Source organism: Lygodium microphyllum, chromosome 9 (assembly GCF_053477565.2).
Source record: "Lygodium microphyllum isolate KBCC chromosome 9, Lygodium_microphyllum_v1.1.10, whole genome shotgun sequence".
Taxonomy (NCBI): domain Eukaryota; kingdom Viridiplantae; phylum Streptophyta; class Polypodiopsida; order Schizaeales; family Lygodiaceae; genus Lygodium; species Lygodium microphyllum.
Genome location: NC_141143.1, coordinates 6,487,971 through 6,500,745, shown reverse-complemented (window position 1 = coordinate 6,500,745; position 12,775 = coordinate 6,487,971). Strand labels below are relative to the sequence as shown.

Sequence of the window (12,775 nt, the reverse complement as noted above, 5' to 3'; positions counted from 1 at the left end):
GTTGACTTCAAATAGCCTTGCCAGATTCTTCCATGCAATAGGGAAAGTATCAAATATCTATAAATAGTCTATCATGCTATTTGTGTTTACTTCAAATAGCCTTGCCAAATTCTTCCTTGCAATAGGGAGAGTATCAGATTTGTATAGATAGTCTATCATGCTATATGATGTGACACTAATAAACAACCAATACGTGACCTTACTCTGTGTGAGCTCCCCATTCTTTCTAGCTTTTACTTGTTCTACAATAGCATTTTGCATAGAAACTTCAGGTGCTACTGCTATGTCTCGTTTGACATAATTTCAAATACCTTTGCTCTTCAAGAAACTTATCATCCTCCACTTCTATGCAAGATACTTGTTCTTATCAAGCTTCTTGCTCTAACAATCTCGTTAAAGTTATCAAAAATTTTGACAAAACCAATAACCTTGCAAAAAAAATGCAATTTGCAAGCAAGCTTATACTAGGTGCACCACAACTAAACTATAGCTTAACTTATAACTTGAAACTATAAATGGCTGTAAATGGTTGACATAAAACCTTACAAATTCAAAACTTATAACTTGTATAGCTGTAAATGACTGACATAGCCGAAACTATAGTATATCCAAACACTATTGCCGAACCATTTGTAAGTCTAGAATAAAAGCCAAAATGACCTCAACTGCCAAAAATGATAGCAAAATGCCTTATAGGGCTCATCTACAGTATGAATACTATTCTTTTTGCTTATGAAGTTTCACTACAATTAGAGACTACATCCCTACCAACCTTAAGAGCCTCCTATGAAGATATAATCCAAGGCAAATTGAGCAAGGTGGAAGAGCTTCTTATCCATTGCTTGATTACTTGCTTTCATGCTCCAATACCTTCATTTTAGCTTTAATCAAGCTCTATGTAGCCCCATGCTTTGATATTATGAAAATAGACAAGAGAGGAGAGAGGTGAAGAAATCGAGAGCACACACACACAAAAACAATAGATACTTAAGCACATACAGAGACAGGGATGTCAAAAGAACTCAAAAGAACTAAGTCTACAATATGATAAAAGACTATTATGGAAGTACCATAACGTGTGTACATGCGTTGACTCAATGTGAACCCACTAAGGAAAGAAGATGTGGCACAATAAATGTGCCATAATCAAAGGTGAACTACATGGATATAGTCCAGCTGCAAAATCACTAGCATATCCTTATGTTAGTCACCTAACATGCCAGTGAGTAGTATTCTACCACATCACCAAGGCATTATATGGATGCTAGCTCATGTTCATAACCAGTAATACCATGGGAGCCCCATAGTCTTTAAAACTTACAATTGACGATGTTTCTCATAGTTGCAAAGGTACCTAAGTGCCAAAAAGGCCAACTGATCTTCTTGATCCAAACTGATCAACCTTCTTGATGATGACTTCATTACTTCTTCCTTCTTCAGCAAAAATGATCGGAGATTGATTATGATAGTTTGTAAGAGCCAAAAAATATGAAAAATACCTTCAAGTTATCGATACAAGGCATGTAATGCTCCACTCTCTTGTTGGTAAGCTCCTTCATTGGGTTTGGGGCACTCGAGGATCCTTGTTTGCTTTGGCTCTTGTCTTCTCTCACTCCCTTAGCCTCAATCTTTGGCAAAACCACAGGTAAAGGGTAGCGATCCAAATCTGCGACCCAGAATATCTTCATATTTCTCCTTGATCTTCTGAAGCGTTCTAACCAATCTCCAAACATGCTTCAAATTGGAGTAAGATTTTACTTTATGACCTTCATGGTCATCATGCCACTCATAAGCACCATCAAGTACATTCTCAAAGGAAAACCTTTCCCATGCTCTATCCATTCTTGAACCTGCACATTTTTTTTGCTATTGAAGATAGCTTCTTACATATACCATTGAACTATGTACATAAATCAACCATGTAGAAATACTTGCAGAATTTTCCTCTTTCAAAAGACTCATATATATCTATATATATGGACAACATAATTGAGGTATGTTCATGCTCAAAGTAAACTTTGTATCTCTTATACTTCTTCTTAGATTTACCCATGATAAAGATGTATGCAGTTTGCAAAAGAACAACTTTTCTTTCAGCCAACCTTCTAACTTTTGCAATGATGTAGTAGGGTTTCAGCATATGATGTTCAGGTTATTCTTGCAAATTTTGTAGTTTAAGCTATTTGAAAAACTATTTTGCAAGTATTGCTTAGAAACTTCTATATTGATCAGATTTCTCCATGTTATATGGTTGGTGTTTAATAGATCTTCAACAATTCTAGTTACTCATGCCATTTCTACAACTCTTGGCACTTTTGCACTTCAGGTTAAACCAATCCATTCCTCATTATGACATTTTCTTTAAGTTGCTTCTGATCTCCTCCTTTGTTGTTTGGTAGTATTTTTTTGGTGAGTCTGCTTCGCATTCTTTTCCACCATCTCCCGAACATCCAAATTATATGAATCTACGTGAATTACATGAATTTGCAAGAATTACAAGAATCTACATGAATTACAAGAATCTGCCTGAGTTGTAGAAAACTGTCCTTAAGTGTAGGAAAACACTCTAAGCTTGCTTAGGATTCAAGCCATCTCCCAATTGTACTCACACTTGTCTGATAGTCACAATATAATAAGGTGGGCATATATCCTTAGGGAGCACACATTCTTTTCTATGGCAAGATTACAACTTGAAGATCATCTTGACCAATTTGACGATATAGGTGGCTCTCATTATCTTGCCCTCTTCCTCCTTCATCTCTATAGCAAGCCAGTCCATGAATACTCAAGTGAGAGTTAATCCCATCCACACCATCAATGATTGTTGCATCATTACCAGTCACCCTCTACACGACCCACCAACATCAAACACACAACAAGATCCACCAAGTTATTGAGTGCCATGGGACTAACATAAGTCTAAGAGAGAGTAATATTAACCCTTTCTAGAAAGGCAAGATAAAGGAGAGATGAGCAAAAGGAAATGAAAATATTTAGAATGAAAAGAGAAGTGAAAACCAAAGCATCTCTCAAGCCCTTGTAATTTTTGACATAAACCTATTCTATAAAGAGAGTGGGCTTACTTCCGTGCAAATTGTAATAACATCCTAAGTGAGACAAGAGCATAAAAATATTGGCCCAACAAGTTGGAAAAGAGTTGTAAAAACCAAAGAGTATGTAGAAGCTAAGAGAAGACCGGTTTAAGCCAATGAGATGGAAGGGTGCCCAAAATACCAAGGCCATTTATAAAAACAGAAATAATGAAATGATAAGCTCATTCTTGTGATATGCAATCGTTAGGAGTTCTCTTCTTACTTCTTGCTTGCATCTTGCTTGTGTGAGAGTGGGAGAGTGAAATAGAGTAAGGAATGGTGTGGTCTTTCTTCCTCTTCTTCTTCTTTTTCTATGCGAAGCTTGCATAGTGATTGAGGCTTTGGAGATGGAGCTTACTTGAGGTGCATCACTTGAATCATGAAGCCATTTATGACCTTTTGTGGGATACACTATAATGAGTTTATCATTATAGAAAGTTGAGACTCCATTCTTATCGAGGGGTGGGATATATATCTAAGAAATTTAGTATATATCTAGTTGAATGTAGGATGAAACACCAATTTACAATGCCATATATACCATAGCAAAATTGTGTAGCTAAGAGAAAGAATAAATATATCATGAAGATGGCACGATGCATAATTAAAAGTCAAGCTTTACCATATAGTTTTTGGTTTGAGGTTGTTCTATGTATATTCTATGTACTTAATAGGTGTCCCACTAAGGCATTAAAGCCTCACTCCATACGAGGTTAGACATGGCTAAAAGCCATTAGTTATTTACTTGTGTATTTTTGGTTGCTTAGCTTATGCATTGGTACCAATACAAAAATGTAGGAAGTTGAATGATAAGGTTATAAAAATGCATTTTTGTTGGAATACAATAATATCATCCAATGAATAAGCATATTCTAGTTAGCCACGATATTGTCTTTGTGAAAGATACCATCCAATCTTTACTTTTATGTACAAAAGAGACACACATGCTCACATGATATCTATGATACTTTGTTACCTCTTTTCAATAGAGCGCAATCACATGTAGTGCCAAATGAGGTAGATTTTTTGCCTACATATGTTTCTCATGATATCAAAGATCATCCCATTTCTAAAAGGATGTGAATGATGCAATTTTTAATAAGAAAGGACATATTTGAGCGGTCTAGGACTACGTGAAAATGGTTGATGCATGGGATTGTCATACATTGGATGTTTATAGTCTCTATGACAAGAATGAGCCTGTGTTTTTTAAAGAGGCACAAAATTTAGAAATTTATACGGATAGTCAAGAACGTGAGTACGATGCTATTGTCAAAAATGATTTTTCCTTCTTGTGTAATTTGCCTCCTGGCAAGAAGGCCATTGGCACCAAGTGAGTTTCAAAGTTAAGCACAAACCAAATGGCAGTATTTATCACTACAAAGCTAGACTTATGGCAAAGGATTTGCTTAAGCAAAAGGACATCGATTTTGATGAGATCTTTACTTACTATCCAAAGCATTTGTGCATGAGCAACTTGTAATGCTTGGAATGTTTTTTAGCTTCTCAGTTATGTGCACAAGTATTCGTAGAATGTGCACATTAGGATCTTATAATGGTTGAAATACACATCTTTTGGACATTGAAGCTGCATTTTTGAATGGCGATCTATATGGAAAAACATATCATTTTGATCTTGTGGCTTTGCAAGGGCTCAAGGGAGAGAAAACAAAGCATGGAAATTGAAAAGGCATTGTATGGTCTAAAGAAAGCACGTTGATCTTGGTACGAAAAGATATATGCATACATCTACACATGGCTTTTAGAATAGTCCAACTAAGAGCACCTTATGCATTAGATATGAAAATAATGTACCTCTAATTATTGTGGTTTATATCGATGATAAGCATGCTCCTCATTAGTCTTAATGAGATATATATTATTAATTTTAAGTTGAATTTAGCTTTTGATGTGTCAAATTTGGGCCTTTGGGCATTTAATTCAAGTAATGAGGTATTACTTGGTGTCAAACAACGACACCAATGCAGAGATTTAGACTTGAGGATTGCAAGTACATTGCTACTTGTATGAAGACATGTTTGAAGCTAAGGTTTCATGATGCCAAAGACTTACTTTGATGTCTTTCTCTATCATTAGAGTCTTCAATGCTTGATTTTATGTATGTATTAAAAGACCTAACATTTAGTTTACACTTTGATAGATGAGCAAGTTTATGTGTAGCCTAGGCATCAAGTATTGACAAACAATGAGATATATCTTTCGCTACTTGAGTGATACTTGACAACGTGGGGTATTTTATCCCAAGGGGGAGAAGGGGGGGGAAGATCTTTACCACTAGATTTACATACTTTTTTTACGTTTTAGCTAAGTTGATTGTTATAACACTCGTATATCCATGTGTGGTCTTTACTTTATTATTGGTAGCCCATGCATATCATGGTTAAATAAGAAATAGCCCATTGTGGCCACTTTTAGTTATCACGCTAAGTATGGGAAAACATTCACAACTATGACTGAGTGTGTTATGCTTAGATACCTTTTGGCTAAAATTTGGGTGTTGGATAGTCTTTTGTCACTACCATCTTCAATGATATTCCAAGCAAATTGGTACTTGCACAAATTCCAATGCATATACTAATAAGCACATTGAGATGCATTATCATTATGTTAAGGAGAGACTATGTGCAAACATAGACCAACCCAATAGAAGAGAAGATTTAGGCTCACTTGTGGGCCTTGTAAGAATCGGCACGTCATTGTCCTAATTAAAAAAAGGAACCCAAGGATAACTACATCCATTATACCTCAAAACTATATTATGTAACATATCATTGGAAGAGTCTTGGGATGAGAGGATTCTAATGTACCAATCTCTTCACAAATTTGGACTTTATATGCTCAAGTTACAACTTTCAAACCTAAAAGTAATATCAAAAGTCCTGTAATAGTAGCTTCACCCTCATTTGTCCTTATAGAATCCCTTAATATGCCAAAGTGCTTAAAGGACCCAAAAGTAAGTCCAAATCTCCCCTAATACTTAAATATATTTTCATGAAGACTTATCTTCTCCAGAAGTTCACTAGGCTTGAGAATTCCTAATACTAGACAATGAAAATATCCTAATTTCAAGTTCTTACCAAAGAGTTTGCTCACAACAAAGGGTTCTCAATTGTTAGACACATGCTTTATTTACCTTGCCCACCTTCTTCAAAGATGCCCAAATAACAAATATAGAGAGCAATCTTATGTGGGCTTTTTTCCTTGCTTATGGTTTATCTTTGCTCATGTAGTCCTCATGTGGTCCTTGCTTACAACCTAATACCATTATATTGATGTGAGAACAACATTAAAGTAAGGTGTAGGAAATGAAGCTCAAGAACAAGGAGAGTCTATCATGTTACTAGTAACCGTAATCAACAACACATATGAACCATGACACCCCATCGTGTACACATGATAGGTCCTATCTTGATTGAGCTTAATTTCTGAATATCTAGGCAAGGGCCAAGGTGGGGCTCAAGATGAGGACCAAGAAGATGAGGGATTGTTTGTAAGGAGATCAACAAGATTCCTCCAACTTGCTTAAAGGTCAACAAAATTATGCAACCTTGCTTGAAGACTCACCGCTTCAACATTTTATCTTACTCCCAAAGCTTCTATCAATAAGGCCGTTATCTATCATTAACACTATGAAATGCTACATAGAGGCAATACACAAATAAACAAGGACACCTCATTGTAACTTTTATTGTCCGATATAAGCAATGCTATTGGCATCCTTATCGAGCCATTCTAATATTCTGTTAAATGGCTTCCTTGCAAGATTTTGTTACACAAGTAAACCACAGCTAGTGAGGAGTTGCGAACTGAAACCTACTAATGTATATGCAGAGGTTATTATTCCTCCTACAACACCACTGCACCTACTGGATCTATTGCTGCAAATAAAACTTAACTCCATGTCGACCACTTTGCTAATTTTCACAAACTCGTAAACAATTAGCATATCTTGCCAATTGTGTATGATTTCAGATGCACATTTGATTAGGATAAATTATGAACCTACAGGTCGAATCGGAACAAGAGCAAGATGTGAATAGTAAAAGATCCTCCTGGGAGTCCACAGACAAACAAGTGCTACAAGCTATAATTTCAGAATATATCATCAGAAGTCCACCACATAGAGAGCAGGACAAGGGAAGAAAAGCTCGCTTTGCATTATGACATACGAGAGTTAATAATGCACGCTACAAAGTTCTCACAAGCAAGCTCATTTTAGCCATTCGAATTGCTCCACTGTTTCCATACCATCACCATGCTAGGCCTACCTGGCCACCCACACCACACGTTGCCCCCACCACCCCAGTACTGTCACCATTGTCACTCTCATCCCCCACAGCTACTATCATTAGCACCCACCGCTACCACTGCTGCTGCAAGCACCATAGCACACGTGGATACCCACTCTCTCTCTGAGCTCCAGTGATCACATAAAGCTTATTTCAAGTTGTGACATGCCTACAGCATCTGAGAACTCCCCCCTGGCACAGATATCCTAGTTTGGCATTGGTATCAATGACAGAGTTACCAAAAGGGAGGAGATATGAGCTGTCAGTAATGCGTAGGATGCAAACGTGATGTTGGGCACATGGATTATGAATGGATCAACTCCCACCTTTTCAATACAGCTTCGGTTGCAACCTTACACAAATCACAGAAGGTACCGAGAGCCTTATACAGCTTCGGTTGCAACCTTATACAAGTTGAAAAGTGGACCAGGCCATTAAGTTGTAACCTTATACAAATCACAGAAGGTACCAAGAACCATAATGGACCAAGCCATAACCTTATGTACATCACAACCGTGCCTACCGAGATCTCCCTCCCTGATGGCCACCCACCATCACAAGAGACACATGCAGCCTATCTATTAACGATCAGATCACAAGGGAGATCTTTGACTGGAAGAGAGGGCAACGGCCCACTAATCAGTTAGTTATTGATCAACATTATATATATTTTTTCATAATTTTGGTGGTTCATGTTTTAGTCATAGAATATCACTCTTACAATTCATATGATTGTGAATTCAGTCATTTCATCAATTCTCATTCTTATATTATGATGGGAACTCTCTAGCGAGTTACTCTTCGACCGCGTGCACACGTTTGTGTTGTATGATTTCAAGAAATCTTTGAAAACCAATTCTACTACCTCGAGTAGCTCTTAGAACTTTAGACTCCCACTCCATCCACTCAAGTTCATAGCTTGTACATTCATATACGCCTTTTCAACATGAAAAATCTTACACAATCTGCATGCATGCACGTGTTTTTGTGTATGGTACGTGTGCACATAACACACACATGAACATACTAAAAATATATTTCATGTGTCTGTTGATCTTGAGTTGATTTCCGTCAATGCTCATCTACTGACAACAGTCCAAGTTAATCCAACATTCCATTGTAAAAGAGCACAAAGCATTGCCCATCACAAGGGTCCTGCAACACATCAAAATTCTATTTCCCAATGGACTTTTCCATTGAGAATGCAATATAACTCAGGGAAAAATAACTAAAAACATGTTCCATGGACAATCTTTACAGCCTTTGAACAAAGAAAGGGGGAAAGGAATATCCCCAGCAGCTTAAACTGGTATGAGACACATTTCGGACGACACAGAGGCCTCTCTTTCAGAAATATTCCAAGGAGCAACATTGCACAAATCTGAAGTTCTGAATCAGATGCTAAACCTGTACCATGCATAGCTCCAATTAAAAGAGTACTTTGGGAAAGATAATGCCAAATACACAATTTGCAAGCATTAACCAAACCTGGGTGAGTAGAAACGATCTCGCAGTGCCCTTCCCCTTGTGTTATTAGCGCGGTTGAATGATCCTGTCCAGCTTAGCTTACCCATATTGCCATCTCGTGGTCGATCCTTTTTCCCCATGCTTGTATTCTTTGCACCTAACAGAGAGACTCCTGCCACTACCACTGCCCCAAACAGACCTCTTAGTAAACCAGACCCCTTTTTGGGATCTGCCTTTTTTTTCTCTGCTTTGGGCTTTGAACTAGTACTATCTACTTCAAGAAACAGACGATCTGTCAGATTTTTGTCCTGAAGATGCAATCTTGGAGAAGAACAGACAGAATTGCTTCCTGAAGCACTTAGAACACTGTTTTCATGTACATGAGAACTACTGCTTGAACACATGAAGCAGTTGTCTTCACATTTCTGGTGGTCATATTCTTCATCTGTAAAGAAGTAATCCGATTTTTTAATTAGGTCCCAATCACGCTTAATGATTCTGTACTTCACAGACTAAAACCAGGGTGCTAGCATCATATTTTTACCGATCACGAGCCTTGATTGAAAGTCGGATGCAATTTCATTTATTGAAATATTTCGTTTGTGCCCAAAAGCCTGACAACAAAGGGAAAATCACTTTATTATTTTGTATTATAAAGGTTCAAATAAACTTGGTAAAGGCTAGTAGGAAAACATAACAGATATGACAAACACTGAGAAAGAGCATATATTCTTGCTCGTCCATCTCATGAGAAGAGAGTGAAATAAGAGCCTGCTGTAGCAATCTCCAAAAAGAGGTATAAATGTAAATAGAATGATCTCCAAACCCCCCAAAAGGGAAAAGAAAAAACACACACACACACACACACACACACACACAATCTCTCTCTCTCTCTTTCTCTCTCTTTTAGGGTTCAAGTATAATTTTCATTAAAGAAAACTTGCCAAATTAGAAGTTATCAAAGGCCAACAAACAAGTGCAATTCCAAGAGTTGCATACCAATTTGTGGTTAATTGATACATTAGTCACATCCACATTATTGTATGGAGTATAGGTATGGCCACAACCAATCAGGTGGCATATATGATGGATGGAGATCAATGGAGAGGCCCTTGGCATACATGATTTCAATCACTTGATGTAAGGTTTTGATCCCACATGAGATCATGAGATCTCAGTTAGTGGCTACCTAAGGTTGAGGTAGAGGCTGCTACCAAATCAATATTATTCATGCATTGCTTGTGGAAACTACCCAGACATAGATATATATGCAAAGTTAGGCCTTGATCATTTACGAAAACTTGCCACTAAAAGTGATACGTCATGTTGGTATGCCCAAATGTCATCTTGGTTTGAGTGACATGGCTGTAGTAGCAGCAAACTACCATGCTTCTAATTCTTCCCTAGTATATCATCTCACCAAGGATCAAAGCCCTCAAAATCAGGAGGAACATATTGCCCAATTTTCTCCACCAAACAAAACCACACCAATTAATGGTTTTGATGTATGTGGAGGTATTATTGTAGACAACAACGAGAATAAAATCTTCACTAGTGAGGGTTTAATTGAATCTCCTACCGTCCTCAGACCTAATTGTGCCATCCTATTCGGCTTCTTTTTGAACAATGATTTATCTAGCTAATGCTGCAATATAGAAATAGCCGGCACTTCAGGTTGTAAGGAATTGGCATTTTGTCAAAACTTTGGCCGCATGTAGGCTAAGATATAAAGATCTATTTTGGAGCAAGCCTTAGAGTAATTAGGTTGAGATGCATGGCATGATCAGTCTGGTTTCAAATAGGGATACACCACACTCAATCATATTCTCATGCTAAGGGCTATTATTGAAGAAGGTTGGGCATGCAGGAAAAAGACATATCGTTGTTTTGTGCATTTTGAGAAAGCTTTTGATAAGGTGCCACCTCTTAGAGTCATGAGGAGGCTACAAGTGTTGTGCATAGGGTGTAAAGGCCCTTCGTTATGCTTCCCATGTATATATTTACTTGTACATGTGAATGCACCCTTACAGGTGTAAGTGTACCATACCCTAAGTATAAATACATTCTGTTATTCTTTGTGTATACCACACTGGTACACACCCTACTCACGTTTTTGCTCTCTCTGCACTCTCTACTGCTACACACACTTTACTCCTGCTACTCACACTCCCTTTAAACTAGTATCAAAGCTTCGGTCAAGGCGTGTGTGCTTCCCGGAGTCCGTGCGAGCCAGATCCAGCTCATTCGGCGCGAGAAAATCATCAAGTCGTCACTTTCTAGGTCACGTGTGTGTTGAACTGTCAATCAAGAGGCAAGAAACCCTAAATTTGGTATAGATGCAGCTCGTTTTTTGCTCAGGTAGGCAGGCGCAGGTCGTTTTTGCTCAGAAAGACAGTCTGAATCCCTAAAATCAGATAGACAATCTAAAACCCTAAAATTAGACAGACGACAACTAGAAGTACCTTCTAGAACAATGTGACAACTCTCAGGCCCTCCTGTGGTGATGTGGTAGTCTTGTTGTCAGTTCTAGACTGACATTCATTAAATCTAGAGCAATCTCTGGACACTACAACAGTCAGTCCTTTTGGGATTTTCTTTGATTTTGCACAATGAAGCTTGTGTAATGACATTTGACCCAAAACTTGCAAACATTGTACACATTGGCTTTGGAACATTTGGGGCTTTTCATGTATCAATGAAATTTTGCTCAGCTGTGTTGAATTCATTGACATTGGTGCACATCTGAACTTGAGAAATTTGGGGCTTTGCAGAATTTGTTAAATTTCTGCAACATTTGCCCTTGTTTGGCACTCCAGAACCTGTATTAATACAATTGGGCCAGATTTGTTGGAGAAATTTTGGGACTGTTCTCATTGGTAATGTATTTTGTGCTAATTCATGCTTTGGCAATGAAATAACAGCAGATTGATTGTTGAGTGGGAGAAATTCTTACTTGTGATATATCAAATGTTGTCAAAAAGTAGATTCCTTTAGTACATGTATTGCTGAATGCTCATTGTGCAGTGAAATAGTGGTATATACAGCACTTGGGTTGTTGCATATGGGCATTATGGTGATGTACTATTGAAGTGGGAGTTGTCTTTTATGCATACTTATCACATTTTGTGCATGTATATGCTGTAATCAGCCTATTTGGATTGAAATTGCGGCAAATTATCTACTTCTTGAGCACCTTTGGAAGTGCATTGTGTACTTGCTATTATATTCAGCAATCTTGCTATGAGCTGACAGTATTCAGCACTTTATTGCTGAAAATGGCTGGTAGTGCATCCACTTTTGACACAGAGAATCTTTTCAAGATTTGGAAATTTGATGGCAACGGCTTTGATCTTTGGAGAGATCGTATGCCGGGTATCCTGTTTCTGAAGGATTGTGATAATGTTTTGGAACAAGAAAAGCTTGTTGCTTTGTCAAATGAGAATGGGCTAAGATGAATAAGAAGGCTATTGCTTACATCAAAATGGCAATCACAGATGATATCTTGGTTGATATCAAGGGACTCCACTACACGTGAAGTTTGGGTGAAACTCAAAGCCTCATAAGAGAATACAACTCCTGTCAATCAAGTCCATCTCATGCGGAAGTTGGTTAGCTTGGAGCTTGAGGAGTCTAAGCCCGCCACACAGCATTTGAATGCATTTACTCGGATTTTGAGTCACTTACAAGATGTAGGCTTGCAACCTTTTGATCCCAAGTTGAAGGCTGTCTCTTTAAGCAACAACCCCAACTTGCCTTTTGATCGTGTTATATGGTGTGCATGGTTCTATTCTCAATGAGGAGATCAGATGCAAGGCAAGTAGGAGTAGCAGTGGATCAACCTATAATGTAAGAGGAAGGACTGAAAAGAAGTCAAATGCTGCAAATAAACACAAAAATCGCAGCAAA

General features: G+C 37.8%; 1 protein-coding gene across 3 annotated transcripts in view; it reads right to left on the bottom strand.

Annotated features, from left to right (window-relative positions):
• Positions 1–8,345: 8,345 nt before the first annotated feature.
• The window catches only part of LOC148030780 (uncharacterized), a 56,692-nt gene continuing 52,262 nt past the window's right edge, over positions 8,346–12,775 (bottom strand). For all 3 annotated transcript variants that reach the window (XM_087685617.1, XM_087685618.1, XM_087685619.1), the window contains 3 exons: positions 9,414–9,483; positions 8,891–9,314; positions 8,346–8,809 (listed from right to left, as the gene is read on the bottom strand). In XM_087685617.1, the coding sequence (XP_087541743.1) occupies positions 8,797–8,809; positions 8,891–9,314; positions 9,414–9,483 (507 nt within the window). In that variant the 3' untranslated portion in view covers positions 8,346–8,796. The remainder of the gene's footprint in view (positions 8,810–8,890; positions 9,315–9,413; positions 9,484–12,775) is intronic.